Here is a 16,289-nt window from a genome sequence, read left to right as displayed (position 1 = left end):
ACTTAAAAGTTTATAATCAAATTACATGTGAGACATTATCAAGTCACACATGAAGGCATTCCTCTAAACTACCTTTTCACTTTTTTCCTCCTTTGTAATATTAGAGCTAGGAAAATGACAGTCTGATTACATGCAATTAGCTAGTCTACTGTAACCATGATTGTTTATGTTTATGTCCATGTTACTCCATGGAGGAAAGAATCATCACAAGAATTGCCATAATTTCCTTTAGGCCTCAATGTCCTTTTCTTATAGTAAACTGCACTGGTCATATGAATTACTAACGGACTGACCCTGTTTGCTGAACCTTCAGAAATTTGGTTTCAGCATAAATGATGTACTTTGTTCTGTTTACTTCTAAAGAGTAAACACAAAGCCTCAAAACTTGTGTGTGTGTCCGTGTTCATTAGCAAAGCCAGGCATGGTGACACATTCTTGCAATTCCAAACCTCCCAGGAGCTGAGGCAGGATGACCTTGAGGGCAGCCTCAACTATGTAGTAAGATGATGACCTATAGGAACTGGGGAGAAGGCTCATGGCTGCTTCTGCTTTTCATGCTGTGCAAGCGTGAGAACCTGAATTCAAATTCACAACACCTACATAAAAAGATAGACATCACACCTTTAACCCCAGCATTGGAAGGTGCATGGACAGTCAAAGGTAAAGGAATCGCCAGACAGTCAGGTTGAACCTCTGCTTCAGTGAGAGATCCTGTCTTAAAAGAAAAAGGCCAAGAATAATAGAGGAAGACATCCTAAATCTTCCTCTGGCCTCCACATGCACAACCCCCGCCCGCCCCCCACACACACACACAGACATCATGGTAGTTTGAAAGAAAGAAAATAGTCCCCAAAGGGAGTGGCACTATTAGGAAGTGTGGGCTTGATGGAGGAAGTGTTTCGCTGTGGGGGTGAGCTTTGAGGTCTCTTTTGCTCAAGCTTCCCTCAGTGTGACAGTCACTCAACTTCCTGTTGCCTGCAAGATGTAGGACACTCTACTATTTCTCCAGCACCACATCTGCCTACATGCCTCAATGCTCCCTGCCATGATGATAATGGACTAAACCTCTGAAAGCAAGCCCTCAATTAAATGTTTTCTTTAAGATTTGCCATGGTTGTAGTATCTTTTCACATCAATAAAAACCCAAACCAAGGCAGACACCATTTCAAACATACATGGGTAGAGATAGCAGAATGGAAGAAGACATAATTAAATCCAAGGAAAACATCACAGCTCCGCCTTGTAAAATTAGTATTTATGTCAAACCACTTTTATTTGCTTGCTAAGTCTCCACAGAGCACAACAGAAGATGATCCTACTAATCATTGATCGACTTACACTCTAGCTAAATTTATACTTATGACTATGCATCATGACAATCTTGTCTAAATTTTTTGCCTTGCAGGAAAAAACTGCAGTGAAATATGTCACTTTATGAATTAGAGCTTTAGTTTACAACTGTCTATCAAACATAGGAAGCCCAGGACCTATGATTTGTGGTTCTTATAGACAATGATCACTAGCAGACTTCTTCACAGTTTTCCAAACAGGAAGAAAATACAAACACCAAAATTCAATTCATATTTAACTCCAAAAGAGACTGAAAAAAATTTAAAGTCTTATTATACAAGTAGGATCAGAGATCAACTAAATAGTACACCCCTTACCAGGTACTATATGAAACTTTAAAAACTTTTGCTAAGATTTAGTTATCCTTCCCAAAGATAAGTTTCTTTCAAAATGCCCTTCAATTATTTAAAAATTTCATTGCATTAATATCTAGCAAGTGGATTAAATGCTAAGCTATTTGAAAATAAGCAGTTTGACACAGAAGGTAATAATAAATTTATAATCAAAGAATGCTGACATTATATGGATATTAAATAAACAGTTTTCTATATATTAGAGATAAAGACCACATTTGCAGTAAAGCCCAGTAGATTTGCACGAAAATAAAATGGACAGATACTAAAGGGAAATATAAATGCCTAACATATGTAAAGAACCAAAAGGATGTTATATTTAAGTTAACCAAAAAATGTGATGGTGTTATCTTAAACATGTAGAGGCATCCTTATATAATAAAAGAAAGACAGGCAGAAGAAAAGATAAGACAGATCATCATATTTGTGCCCAGCCCACATTGGCACTTAAATAACACTACCGAAGAACTTCCTTTAGAAACAAGACATCCATTAGTGAGCTATGCTTTTTAATGAAAATTGCCACTTACCGTAGCTTCATTGCAAACTGTGCATTTAACCACATGCTGATGAAGTTTACCATCCAAGTTGATGAGTGATTGGCACACGCGACAGTTGATCACGGGAACCCCACTGGTTCCCGGACTGGCAATGGCTGTATACGGAGGTGGGAGTTCAGCTGAAAGGAGGTTACACTGAATCAGAGTCTTCAAAATTACCGTGGCTAAATTTGAACATAGAAGCATTAGACACACAGTAGAAACTATGAAAGCACTTCCTCCACATTTAAGATTTAACACTAGCTGTCCCGTCCTAGTTGCAGGGAGTAAACATGAGTGTGACTGTGTTGTCAAGCAAAATAATTCTTAGCTCGGACAAAACCCAAATTTTGATGGCTTAGGTCTCATTTAGTGGGGAATTTCCTTTACTCAAAATACCCACCCCATTCCTTTGCATTCATCTGTATAGCTGGTAGTAGTAGTTTGTGTAACTGAGAACCTAATACTAGTGCACTTGCAATTGCAGCCCTTGGTAAGCTGAGACAAGAGGATTGCAAAAACAAGGCCAAACTGCTCTACTGTATGGATGAAGGGACAAAAGGCTCAAGGCTCCCATACTTTAGCAACTGGGCTGGGACCTACTTGGGGACTCATCACAGCCAGAGAGGCAGCACTATAATGTTTACCCCTTAAGATACTAAAAAGCACACCTATCTACCCACAAGTGAATGCCTACACAGGGCTCACAAGGTAAGAAAAAGTAACTTCTCTGCTAACTATTATACTGTTACTTAAAAATCCCTCAGGAGAGCTAAGATGCTGGCACCTACATCCTCTATTAGAACTTGCCTTCTTGAAGTATATTTTGATTAACTTTCACTCTGTCAGTTTGGACCCTTGGTAAATTCTTTTTTACCCACTCATGTCCCCAGCTCTTAAAACATTGTTTCACATGGCAACAAAAAAAAAAAAAAAAAAAAAAAAAAACTCTGTTGGAGAATAATAAATAAAAGTTCTCAGTAGTAGAAAATAAAAGTAGTCAACAAACTGAAGTTTTACAATCACACATAGCACAAGTTGGATCATGTTGTGCTTTCTCTATGTCCTGGACCAGTAAAATGACTGCCTGTGATCATAACAAAATAAGGATTACGAGAAAGTTAAGTAGACACAAATTAACCCAGGCAAATTGAACTTAACAGGATGGGACAAAGGTGGGGACTATCCAAATTTCAGACCCAAACAAAAGAAGTAAACTTAAAAATTTCTGGTTTTGCCAGGAAGTGGTGGCGCACGCCTCTAATCTCAGCACTCGGGAGGCAGAGGCAGGCAGATCTCTGTAAATTCGAGGCTAGGTTGGTCTCCAGAGCGAGTGCCAGGATAGGCTCCAAAGCTACACAGAGAAACCCTGTCTCGAAAAATAGAAGCAAAAACAAAAACAAAAACAAACAACAAAAAATTTCTAGTTTCAAATGTTTACTTACCACTAATAATTTTAAATGTGGGAGTTATGAGTAAAATAAAATGATGCCTGAGACAATATAATCCAGGGACAGCCACAACACAAAGGACTAGAAATAGATGAGTGACAAATGACAGCTGATGAATATAATGACACAAAAGAACATGTGCTTCACATATTTTTTAACCTTGATCTTATGCTGAAGACTTGGCAGGGAAGAACATTAAGATGCCCCTCCCCACGGCTATCAAGCCATCAGCTGTCTTTTTGTCTCCCTTCCATGTGAATGGACTTATAGCAAAGGAATGGACAAAGAATTCTGCCAAGATGATAAACACTGGCCTTCTGGGAATAGACAAGGATCTTATGAGCCACAAAGCCCTAGATTCTTTTCTCCTTCAAAATGAAATTCCTCTAAGATTCTATTTTCTTTGGCCAGGGATTAAATAAAATGATGACATCCTAACCAAAAACTGAGAAAGCTTGGGGTCTGGGTCCCTTCCTCCAGGAACTGATTAGCACATCTCATAAATTTGCCCTTTTCTCATGGTTTCTTATAAACTGCAAGTTAGTCACAGGTAAGATAAGGAAGAAATTAGACATCCATACCTACCAATGGATAGACTGCAAACACATCCTTTTTCCTTTACCAAATTTTGTTTCCCAATTTCTTTTCAAATACAGGAGAAAGAAGATGACAGGTTTATAAACCTCTGTACCCACAAAGTAAAACCTTTGGAAATCCCCACACCTCACAGATAACCCCCCCAAGAAAACATACACATAAGTATTTCATGCTGCTATATTTTTGATCTGAGAGATAACTAAATTTGATTGAGTGGATAAAGAGCTGTGCCCAGATTTAGAATCATCTGATATACTAGATACACAAGTAAATGTCACAGCACCCCTAGACAAAAAAAGACAGGCTACTGAGAGCTTCTGAGAGTATGAGAAATAGTCCTCCCTAGGGATGAGACCCTAATTGTTTATCCTATTCCAAGTGGTCAGCTCTGTAATCGTACACATACAAGCAACACTACATGGATTTAGCAGTCCATGTATATATGTGTATATACACAAATATATATATATATATATGTATATATATATATAGTACATTAATGCATATATGTAACAAATAAAGAAAAAGATGCAATGAATATGACAGAAGGTTGGAGTGGAAGGGTGCACATGAAAGGGGTTAAAGGGAGGAAAGGAAAGAATGATTTTAATTTAAAATAATCAAAACATTATATATATATATTAAATACATACATATATATATATAATATATATATATATATATATATATATAAAGAAATCAGCTGGAGAAAGGGTCCTGATATAAGACAGAGGTTCCATATGAAATACGTGGCCACATTCTGAGTGTTTCCCAATTGCTCCTTTGCTTTAACTCATTATTTAGCCCGACCTGCCTTGAATTCATGATTCTCTTCCCTTAGCCTTTCACATTCAGGAATTACAATGCCATGAAGCTGCTTCTAACTATATCATATTTTTGAACAGTGCTGGAGATCAAAGCCTTGCGCAAGCTAGGCCAGCATTCTATCACTGAGCTACAGCCCTCTGGGATGGAAAGCACTTTTGATGTCACGGATTATCTTACGACTTCTACAAAGATCCATCCGACACATGACTGAAGTACCACCAAAGAGAACAGGCATGCACACAGAAAACAACTACAGCTAATCATGAAATGAGTTAGTTTTGAAATTCAGATTCAGAATCCTGTGACATTTTTTTCAAAGTGTCAAGAGAACAGTACAATTGGCATACGTAAAATCTGCATATGGAATTTTTATTGCATAGCCTTATCACACCAATTTTTCCTCAGACATTTAGCAGCAAGTGCCGTGCAGTCAAATGATTCATGAGCTGGATTTCTGAAGCGGCCAAGGTTCTAAGCAAGAGGCCATTTTGAAATGACACTACAACTTACATTTCCAGGAAGCTTGTACCAGAGCACTGCCAAACACTGAACATGAAAGGGAACCACACATGTCTTAAAGCATAAAAAATAATTTGAAATACTTGAAAGAACATTAAGATTGGTCTAAAGTAACCCATCATGCTTGAAGAAGACAAAAACAGGCTAAAGCAACAGTGAGTGAAGAAGACACTTAAGGCCTTGAAATTTGCAGGTTGCTTTATCAGATCTGAAGAAAGAAGACATTGGTCTGAGACAGAATACACACGTAACTAGAAATAAGACACACGGCCTTGTTTTAATAAGTATTAGAGGAGCAGTAGTAAAAGTAAATGTTTGCTCTTACCTTTCCCTTGAGTTATAAAGTAACAGGAAGTTTCTACACAGAAAGACAGTATGGATTTTGGTTTACTGATACAAACTTAAGATCAATTTTGTTACACTGTAACTCTCCTTGTTGACCAGGTTGGCCTGGAACTCTTTTGTATATATTTCTCCTCTTGTTTAAAGTATTATGTTTATTTTGGTCTGTTGATATAAACTTAAGGTCAATTTTGTAACATTGTAACTCGCTTTGTTCACCAGGTTGGCCTGGAACTCTTTTGTATATATATATCTACTCTTGTTTACCTTATTATCTTTATACAGCACGGGCCAGCCTGGTCTCCAGAGTGAGTGCCAGGATAGGCTCCAAAGCTACACAGAGAAACCCTGTCTCGAAAAAAACAATATATATATACACACACATATATATATATACATATATACATATATACGTATATATGTATACATATATATATACGTATATATATTATAATTAAGAAATACATATTAATAGATGGTCATCTACAATAGTCAAACTTATAGTTATGCTAGTTAGGTTTTCCAGATATACACAGATATATTTCAGATAGACAGGTTATCTTCAAACACTTCAAAGACCTACAGAATGTGGCATTTAAAAATGTTTTAAGAACTTAGACTTTTCTGGACAATGAAACACATCTACTCCTGAAAGCACCAATTATTTCATAGAGGAAGATGGGCATCAAAGGAACTCATTACAGAGGTTGCCTTCAGTGTGGCAGGACTAGCCATTTGGCCAAGAAACTGTTCTTGCCTAGACTGCTTGATGGTATGCAATATGAACTGGACATACAGGACCCACAGGAGAGTGACAGCTAAACTTGCCAAGGTAAGATGGGATAGTCCTTTAGGGTTCCTGCTTCACAGAGGACACTACCAGGCAATATGCAGGACATAGAAGAAAGCAACTGATGAGCTTTGCTAGTACAAGACAGAACAGATCTTCAAATTTCCTGCTTCACTGACATATCTGTCAGACATTCTAGGCCTATAGGTTGAAGATGGATGTCTCAACATTGCAGAGGAAATTTGGATGTCTCTTGTCATTTCTAGAAGTTTTAAAGCTGCTTGCACTTGCACTTCCTGTTTACTTGGGTAATATTCCATCCTTCTGGGGTCTTTGGTGAACTTGAGGACAGATATTTATAGTTATCCTTAGTTATGATAAAAGATAAATTACATATAAAACTTTAGACTCAAAAAGATAGGATAGATGATAGAGTATTGTCTTTAATTTTGCCAAATGCAAATAAAGTAAATATTGTAACTGTAATTCTTGCTTGATAACTGTTTTTCATATGTAATTTTACTATGTTAAAATTAAAACCTTCCTTTTTTAATTAGATAGAAAAGGGGGCAGCTGGGTGTTGGTGGCACAGGCCTTTAATCCCAGCACTCTGGAGGCAGAGGCAGGCGGATCTCTGTGAGTTGGAGGCCAGCCTGGTCTATAGAGCAAGTTCCAGGACAGGCTCCAAAACAATACAGAGAAAACCCTATCTCAAAAAACCAATAAAGAAAAAAAAAGTAAAAGAAAAGGGTAGGTGATAAGGGATATCCTTCTGTATGCTACAAATATGGGTTGCTTTTATTGGTTGATGAATAAAGCTGTTTTGACCAATGGCCAGGCAAAATATAGCTAGGCAGAAAATCCAAACAGAGTTATGGAGAGAAGGAAGGTGGAGTCAGGGAGACGCCATGTAGCTAATGAAGGAATAACATGCCAGAGCATTGCTGGTAAGCCATAGCCATATGGCAATATACAGATTAATAGAAATGGGTTAATTTATAAGAGAGAGCTAGCCAGTAATATGCCTGAGCCATTGGACAAACAATTATATTTAATATTAAGCTTCAGAGTGTTATTTCATAAGCAGATGTGGGAACCCAGCAGGCAGGAGAGAAACTGGCCCACTGGGACTGGGTGAAACAGAGAAAAACTTCCAGCTACAAAAGGGACCTCATCTCGAACAATGTGGAGAGTGAAAGGCAACACCTGTCATAGCAGTAATGCTCTGTCAAACTCACACACTAACATACACACATATACACATACACACATACACAGAAATATTTTTCAAAATTGTGAGAGACAGAATGAAGGAAGGAAAGAAGGAAAGGTGGGCTGCAGAGTTGGCTCAGCAGTGAAAAATGCTTGTTCTTTTTCAGAGGACCTACAGCCCCCTGCAAATTCATAACTTGCAATTCCAGCTCCAAATGATCTGATGCCCTCTGCTGGCCTCCTCAGGAACCTGTATAAGTGACTTTGACTCACACAGATGCATACATATAAATGAAAATAACAAAATAAAGTGGGTTTTCATTAGTATTTGTGTGTGTGTGTGTGTGTGTGTGTGTGTGTGTGTGTGTGTGTGTGTGCATATAAGAGTATTCTGTCTGCATATATGCCTGTTCACCTCATGTATTCCTAAGGAGGCCAGAAGAGGGCATCAAATCCCCTAGAACTGGAGTTACAGCAGTGATGTGGATGTCGGGAGTTGAACCTGGGTCCTCCAGAAGAGTAGCCAGTGCTCTCAACCACCAAGTTGACTCTCCAGCTGCAATAAACTGTGTCTTTTTTTGGCTTTATGTTTTAAGAATAAAATGTCAGTGTTGTAACAATCACTTGAAATGCAAACTACAAAATCCTGTAAATTACTCCTCAAAGGTTTGCACTATGATTTTTAATCTGTCAAACAGGAAAATCTCTTAATGACAAAGTATGTCCAAATCTGCTCTTTGGAGGGGTGATGGGATAATCAGTGATGATAAGCACATCTGGTTTGCTAATAACTCAGTCCCTAGCACTGTTGTAATGCCCCGAATGGGGCTTACATTCATTACATAGTTACTGAACAGTTTAGTGAGTTCAAGACGCACTTAAGTTTATTGTGTACAATACTGTCTCTTAGAAAAATAAGATGAAATAAATGTATCGCTACTATTCTCCTCATAGGGGAGCTAGGGCCCTTACAAAACAACAGCTCTACATTGGATGGGGAAAAAAGAAAAAAGCTCTCTACTTAAGGAAAAGTGGTCCTTCCAAACCACACCCTCAGAGGTGAGAGAGCCAGAACATTGGCCTGACCCCAACATAGGAATCAATGAAATCAACAGAATGGCAGATACTGTAGCCTAATTGCTCCAGTACCCAGCACTTGTAGGCCTTTTGTCTATGAATCATTCTAGGCCTAATGTCATTTAGAGACACTTCCTGTACTTTCGGCAGTTCTCACTCAGAATTTACTCCCAAGGAAGCCTTCACCTTATCTCCTCCTATAAGAGACCTACAATTATGGAAACTTAGTCAGTTGTTCCTACAATAATTAGGATTTAGATTTTCTCACATCATCTATTTTCACTGTTCAAACAGTCAAGAAACCATTTGTACCTCAGTGAAATTCCTAGATTAAAAAAAGGCTACAGGACTGGAGAGATGGCTCAGAGGTTAAGAGCACTGGCTTCTCTTCCAGAGGTCTTAAGTTCAATTCCCAGCAACCATATGTTGGCTCACAACCATCTGTAATGAGATCCGGTGCCCTCTTCTGTCATGCAGGCAGACATGCAAGCAAAACACTGTATACATAACAAATAAATAAATCTTAAAAAAATAAAATAAAAGGCTACAGTGATCTCAAAATTTCAGCTCATTAACTACTACATCAAAATTCTTTGTTTTTTAAGAGTTTTGGTAGAAACTTAAACAGTGAGCTTTTCTTGTATGGGATTTTATTAAATGAAAGATCTTTTCTTTCTATGTATTTGCAGTCCTTAATTCTAAACGACCCTGTTAAATCTTCAGGACTGTGCCACATCAGAAGTGAAATCAATCTATGAAGTCTAATATTTTCTCTAAAAATAAGTTAAAACCTAGATAGATATGCTAACCACTGCAGGGCTCTGGAGAGATTTTGCCAATCCTGGAACACAGTCACTGTTCAGTAGGCAAAGACTTTATGAGGGGGAAAGATGTAAAGACAAGGGAGGTGATGAAAACAGGCAAGAACCTATTAGTGAAGGCTTCTGAAGAATCAGATCTGGGATACGCTGGACAAAGAAAAAGATGAAAGAGTCAGGAGATGTTAAAAATTGAACAGTATGAAGGAATCATTTCATGGTAATAAAAACTTCATAGAAAAACCGAGACTCCTAAGAGACAGAATGAAAGCTGGAGCACTTAGGAGGAAGCAGAAGCACCCTGCTGACCCCAAAGTGATCTGATTGCTGTTTCCCATCACAAGCATCAGCACCGTTCACTTATTCCATGCCAAACAGTCCCTCTGTTTTTGCTAATTCATCCTAGTGTATTAGTCTGTACTCTTTGTTTAAAGATACATCTCTCTTCATTTTAAAGGTTAGCATCATCTCACAGCTGTTCTGACCTTTACACCTCCATCACTCCTCTACAAGTCTCTTCAATGTCCATTGAATTCACTTACTTCACTCAGGTATTCACTATAGCCACCCTACAGGCCCTTGACAAAAATGCACGGATAACAGAAAAATGACATCAGATTAAAACCTGAGTTGGTCTAGGATTCTACTATAGAAGGAACTGCCTGAGAGGAAGGCCTGAACTGTTCTCCCCAGTTTCCACTACAGGATCACGTTTTCCGTGGTCTTTGGGAGAATATGGGTTAAAGACAAAGTCAGCTGTGCTGTTTGTTATGGGACATCTGCTGTCAGTGGCAACTCCAATACAGCTCAATATAGAGAAAAGGAAAGACCACTCCTGCGGTACCCCTTCTCAGAATCTATAAACACTGTGTCATTTCTAAAGATTTTTGGGCTCTCCCAGAACATTGCCACTACTGGAAGGAGATACCTGGCACGAGTCAGATCAGGACAGAGTGTGTTGGTGATCGGGTTTCTGATCCTTATTCTGGAATCTAATTTCACCATCCTTTGTTCTGTTTTGTGACCACAGAGCTGCAGCAGAGCTGCCACCCTCTGACTCTGCAAGCTAGCTGTAGGTGCTTTGTTAGTAGGTGCCAGAGGGAGTCTACTAAGCAGAGGAGAAAGGGATTTGTCTCTTCTGTTTGTTACCTGCTTGCTTCCAAACAAACTGTTAGTCTTCTAAATGTCCTCCTAGAAGCACTCCTTCATCTTGGCTACAGCATGTTCCCATGGCAACACTGAATCCTGTTTTCAGTCTTGTACTACTAACTTCACTATGCACCCCAAGTTCCAGCCAGTGCTTTCTTCCTTAGGTGCATAATCTTTCTCTAGTGTTCAGAGACACCAATGCCAGCTGCTTGGCGCGTCTTCAGAAGCCATATTTCAGCTCTTCAGGAAACCCTGTGCACACTGGGAGCTTAAACAGTTTCAATCTTCCCCTTTTGTTCCGTGGCCCTAACAGTGATTGCTGCATTTTGTTACCTCCTGGACTCTTGAGAGTAAGATGCTTACCTTTCAGCTGTCCAGTTAGCAATTTTATACCTAGCTAATGGTTCTTTAAATTCTGTTGAGATATTCTGATGAGATCTTGACTGATACAGAATCTAATATAAGAAGATTCATCAGGGCCGGGCAGTGGTGGCACACACCTTTAATCCCAGCACTCGGGAGGCAGAGGCAGGTGGATCTGTGTGAGTTCAATACCAGCCTGGTCTACAAGAGCTAGTTCCAGGACAGCCTCCAAAGCCACAGAGAAACCCTGTCTCGGAAAAACCAAAAAAAAAAAGAAAAAAAAAAAGATGTATCAGGATAAACAAGGATGGAATAAGGAGTGGTTGGGTGAGTCTGGTTTATCACTCAGAAACAGGAGGACATGAACCCACAACAAATAGTGTCATCCTGATGAACCTGCTTAACCCTGGGGTTAAGTGTGACATTTATGCTGGGTCATTTGATTATTACAAGAGAAATAATTACCATAAGGACTGTGATATAAAATAATTCACATGAATATACAGGTCCTTGAAGAAAAGAAGGAGACTCAGATCTTTACCCTCTCAGCTCCTCACAGAAGCAGAGAACTGTTACAGCTTTAAAATTATCATGTATTTTTAATTAAGAAATGGATGATCACTAAAGGCAGAAAAGAGATACTCTCCCCTGCCACACAAGATCTGACTCTCTTTAATGACTTTGCCAGACTGTCTGTCTCTAGTGCTCAGACCTAAAGTCTCTTCATAGCTCATGCCATGCCCCTTTGGTCTGTCAATGTATATATTAATATGTCTTGTAATAAATTCTCTAGTCCTCAGAATAAAAGAAGGAAGTGCCAGGTGCTGGTGGTGTACACCTTTAATCCTAGCACAAAGGAGGCAGAGGCAGACAAATCTGAGTTCAAGGCCAGCCTGGTCTACAGAGTGAGTTCCAGGACAGCCAGGGCTACACAGAAAAACCCTGTTTTTGAAAAAAGAAGAAGAAGAAGAAGAAGAAGAAGAAGAAGAAGAAGAAGAAGAAGAAGAAGAAGAAGAAGAAGAAGCAAGCAAACAAGTTTGAAGCTGTTATCAGAAACCAAACACAAAATTTCACTGTGGAGATTGAAAACTACGTCAGGTAAATCCACAGCCTGAGTCTGGCATTGATGGCCAGGAAGAGTGCTGGTAACAAGAAGTGGGATTCTGGAACTCGAAATGTGTGCGAACAGAGCTGAGATTACACCCTTGACTCCAAGACTCTCACAAGTAGAAAACAGCTTTCTGAGTATCTGTGGAGATCAGCCTTCCCTTTATAAACACCTCCCTGGAGGGAAGTGGCCTACAAGGAGATGTCTGACCATTTTCTTTAGGATCAACCATTAAAACCCCTCACTGCCTCAAGATTTAGGATGAGGGAAAATCTCAGCAAGCTTTAAATGAATGAAATCAGGGCTGGAGAAATGTCTCCATGATTAAGAGCACTTGCTGCCCTTGCAGAGGACCAGGTTTAATTCTCAGCATCCACACAGTGGCTCACAAGCACTTATGACTCCATTTCTGGGATCCGACACCTTCTTCTGGCCTCCAGAGGCAACACAGACACATAAAACACATACACACAGGTACATACACACATACATACACACATACAATAGGTACATATTTATGTACCTATTGCAAAACATTGATTACATAGAGTAAAATTAAATAAATCTTAAAAATAATTTAATAAACAAATACAAACTCTAAGAATTGACTTATGCATTAAGAGAACTGCAGGACTGATGGTAATATGTATCACCTCAAACCTGAAAGTATTTTTGAGTAGACCTTCGAGGAACAAGCAAAAGAAGATAAAACATAATGCTGAATTGAGCCAGATATTCTAGATTCATTCCTTGTTTTAAAGCTGAGGTACGTATGAACTCACAGAGACTGTAGCAGCATGCACAGGGCCTGCATAAGTTCAATCCAGCTGGGATCCCAGAACTAGAAGAGTGGACTCCCACAACCAGGAGGGGGAATCAGACACAACTCCCAACCCTAACCAAGAAGTTCTCTCCAACTGATAACTACTTACAAAGAAAAATTTAGTTTACTCCAGTGGAATTTCACTGGGTAAATCAACAATATTCAAAGGCAGGTCCCCAGGTCCCATGCCCAGCAGTAGTTGACCAAACAAAATGAACTCAATGTCATTTTTGTAGACTTTTGGTTCATAGGGTTTTATGGGTATTTTTTTTGTCTTGTTGGCCTTTTGTTTGTACCTTATGGTTTTCAATTTTGTGTGTGTATGGTGCATGCATTCGTGTGTGTGTGTGTGTGTGTGTGTGTGTGTGTGTGTGTGTGTGTGTGAGAGTGTGTGTGCGTGCGCGCACGCGCTCACGTGCACGTGCCTTTCTTATGCTTCTTTGCTTTTGTTTTGCTTTTTCTTCTGATTTGATAGGTTTTTATTTGTTTCTTGCCTGTTTCCTAAAGAGATAAAGAAGGGGTGAAAAGATGGGTGGGTGGAGAAGTGGGGAAGATCTTGGAGGAAGGGAAACTGATCAGAACATACTGTATGAAAAGAATTTGCTTTCAGTTTTAAAAATATATACATATATATTTATCACTAGAATTAACTGTTTACTTTACTGTTGATATGATGGCAAAATATTCCTACTATGACTCTGAAGAAGCAATCACAGATTTAGAGTTGAGAATGTTAGAACTGATTTCTCATAAGAACGCTGTATATATAAGTATACATCACTACATCTCCTGAAATGGTTCACAACATGCTCCCTTCACTAAGATATCAAAAAACATCATTTGCCAGGCAGTGGTGGCTCAAGTCTTTAGTCCCAGCTCTTAGGAGGCAGAGAGAGGCAGATCTCTGTGAGTTTGAGGTCAGCTTGGTACAGAGTGAGTTCAAGGACAGCCAGGGCTACACAGAGAAACCCTGTCTTGAAAAACCGGAGATAGATAAGTACATAGACAGATAGATAGATAGATAGATAGATAGATAGATAGATAGATAGATAGATAGATAGATAAGATATTGTTTATGATTTATTAAGGTTTGCCTGAGGATTCAGAAAGCAAAGTCATCCATAGCAGCCAGGAACACACCTTTAATCCCAGCAGCCAGAAGCTAGGAGGTGGTGGTACACACCTTTAATCCTAGGACTCAGGATTAAGAGATAGACATCTCTGTGAGTCCAAGGCCACTCAGATCTACACAAAAGTGAATTAATCTAAAAGAGAATTACAGCTCACACCTTTAATCTCAACATTATGGAAGTATATAAGACAGAAGCAAGATCTCAGTAGAAGCATTCATTCTCCAGTCACACTGAGGAGAGGCAGCAGTTTGAGACTTGATGAAGAGCTCATTCGTGGATCAGTCCAGGCTGCACTAGAGGTGAGAGCTAGTGGCCAGCTGCTTTGCTTTTCTGATATTCATCTTGAAGCCTGAACCCAAATATCAGTCTCTGGGTCTTTTATTTATCATGTTACATAGACAAAACATCATTTATAGGAAATCAGGCATCCTTCTATGGTTACCTCTTAATACAGATTAAACATTATATGGCACTTAGAATGCATCTTAGTTGTGTGTGTGTGTGTTGCTGTGGCAAGAGCACCTTAAAGGAGGGAAGGTTTATGCTGACTCCAAGTTCAAGGATAGTGACTACTGTGATGGGAAGTATAGACAGCAGGGGCTGATGCAGCTGGTTACATCACAGCAACACTAGGAATCAGAGAACAATTAGGAAATCCTGCAGCTCAGCTCCTTTTCTTCCAGGAGACAGTCCAGGTTCTGTCCAGGCCATGGTGCTACCAACTATGGGTTGGTCTTCCTACCTTAATTCATGAATCAAAATAATCCCCTCTGGGCATGTCTAGAGCATTCCAGGTAGTTCTAGATTTTATGAAGTTGACAGTTAACACTAACCCTCACAGATGGGATGTCTGGTGTTAATAAGGAGCCAGGATTGTAGAGTAACTAGTACACTACCAGAATTCAACGCTAAAGACACAGGAGTACATTGATTATGTAGGAAAGTCATGCATTTTCAAATACTGAATAACAGTCATTATTTGGCAATGACTAATTGAAATTAGCCAACAATTGAAATGGCTCAATAACCTGCAAAAAAAAAAAAAAATACTACTTTGCTGTATAGAAATAAGTCTAGGTATTTTAAGAAGCAACATAACTTCAGTGGCTATAGTAGAACCACAGTCCTTTGACAGGAGTCCAATAAAAGTAGGTTAGCAGAACCAGAGCATCTACATGGACGGATAGGGTAACTGATGCTTGAGAGGGAGCACGGGCCTTAGTATACATACTTACTGTGAGTCTTCCTATGAACTTCTGTAAAGAAAGCTAAGTAACCAGTCTGTTTACTGAGGAAAGAAACTGCAATTAGGCTGACTTTCAAATAATGTTCAAACAGACTCAAAATGGCCAGCAAGTGATAGTGGCATCTTTTATTGCACACAACTCAAAGTGGTTCCAGTATATCTTGGAACCCACTCTAAAGGTATTTTACTAGTTCTTGAAAATATAATTTAAGTAAACAAGGTATCTTGACAGCCATTTAATTGCCAACCTTTTTCTCTAGCTCATGAAGAAGGCTGAGTGATGTTCCTGGAATTTTCACAGAAAGTAATACTACATCTCTAGAATAGCAGACATTGGAACCATTATGGTAGACTTGAAAGTTGAAGAAGTGGTGATAAAAAAGAAAGAAAACAACAATAAGTGTGGGTGAGGATCTGGAGACAGGGAACCCTCATTCACTGCTGATGGGAATATCACTCAACTGGCGTTGCTACTATGGAAATCAGTGTGGTTCTTAAAATCTAAAACTGCTATATGACCCAGAAGTTCAACTCCTGGGTATGTACCTGAAAGGTCCTAACTCAGCATACCACAGAGATACTTGGATATCC

The 16,289-nt window shown here is 39.1% G+C and overlaps 1 protein-coding gene across 2 annotated transcripts in view; it reads right to left on the bottom strand.

The window, feature by feature from the left end:
* Pip4p2 (phosphatidylinositol-4,5-bisphosphate 4-phosphatase 2) overlaps positions 1-16,289 on the bottom strand; it is a 59,110-nt gene that overhangs the window by 27,922 nt on the left and 14,899 nt on the right. Inside the window, exon 2 of one of the 2 annotated variants that reach the window (XM_027403552.2) lies at positions 2,234-2,427. In XM_027403552.2, the coding sequence (XP_027259353.1) occupies positions 2,234-2,427 (194 nt within the window). The remainder of the gene's footprint in view (positions 1-2,233; positions 2,428-16,289) is intronic. The other variant, XM_027403553.2, reaches the window with a different exon arrangement.

Source organism: Cricetulus griseus, chromosome 2, assembly GCF_003668045.3.
Source record: "Cricetulus griseus strain 17A/GY chromosome 2, alternate assembly CriGri-PICRH-1.0, whole genome shotgun sequence".
Classification (NCBI taxonomy): domain Eukaryota; kingdom Metazoa; phylum Chordata; class Mammalia; order Rodentia; family Cricetidae; genus Cricetulus; species Cricetulus griseus.
This window is presented reverse-complemented; position numbering and strand designations above follow the sequence as displayed.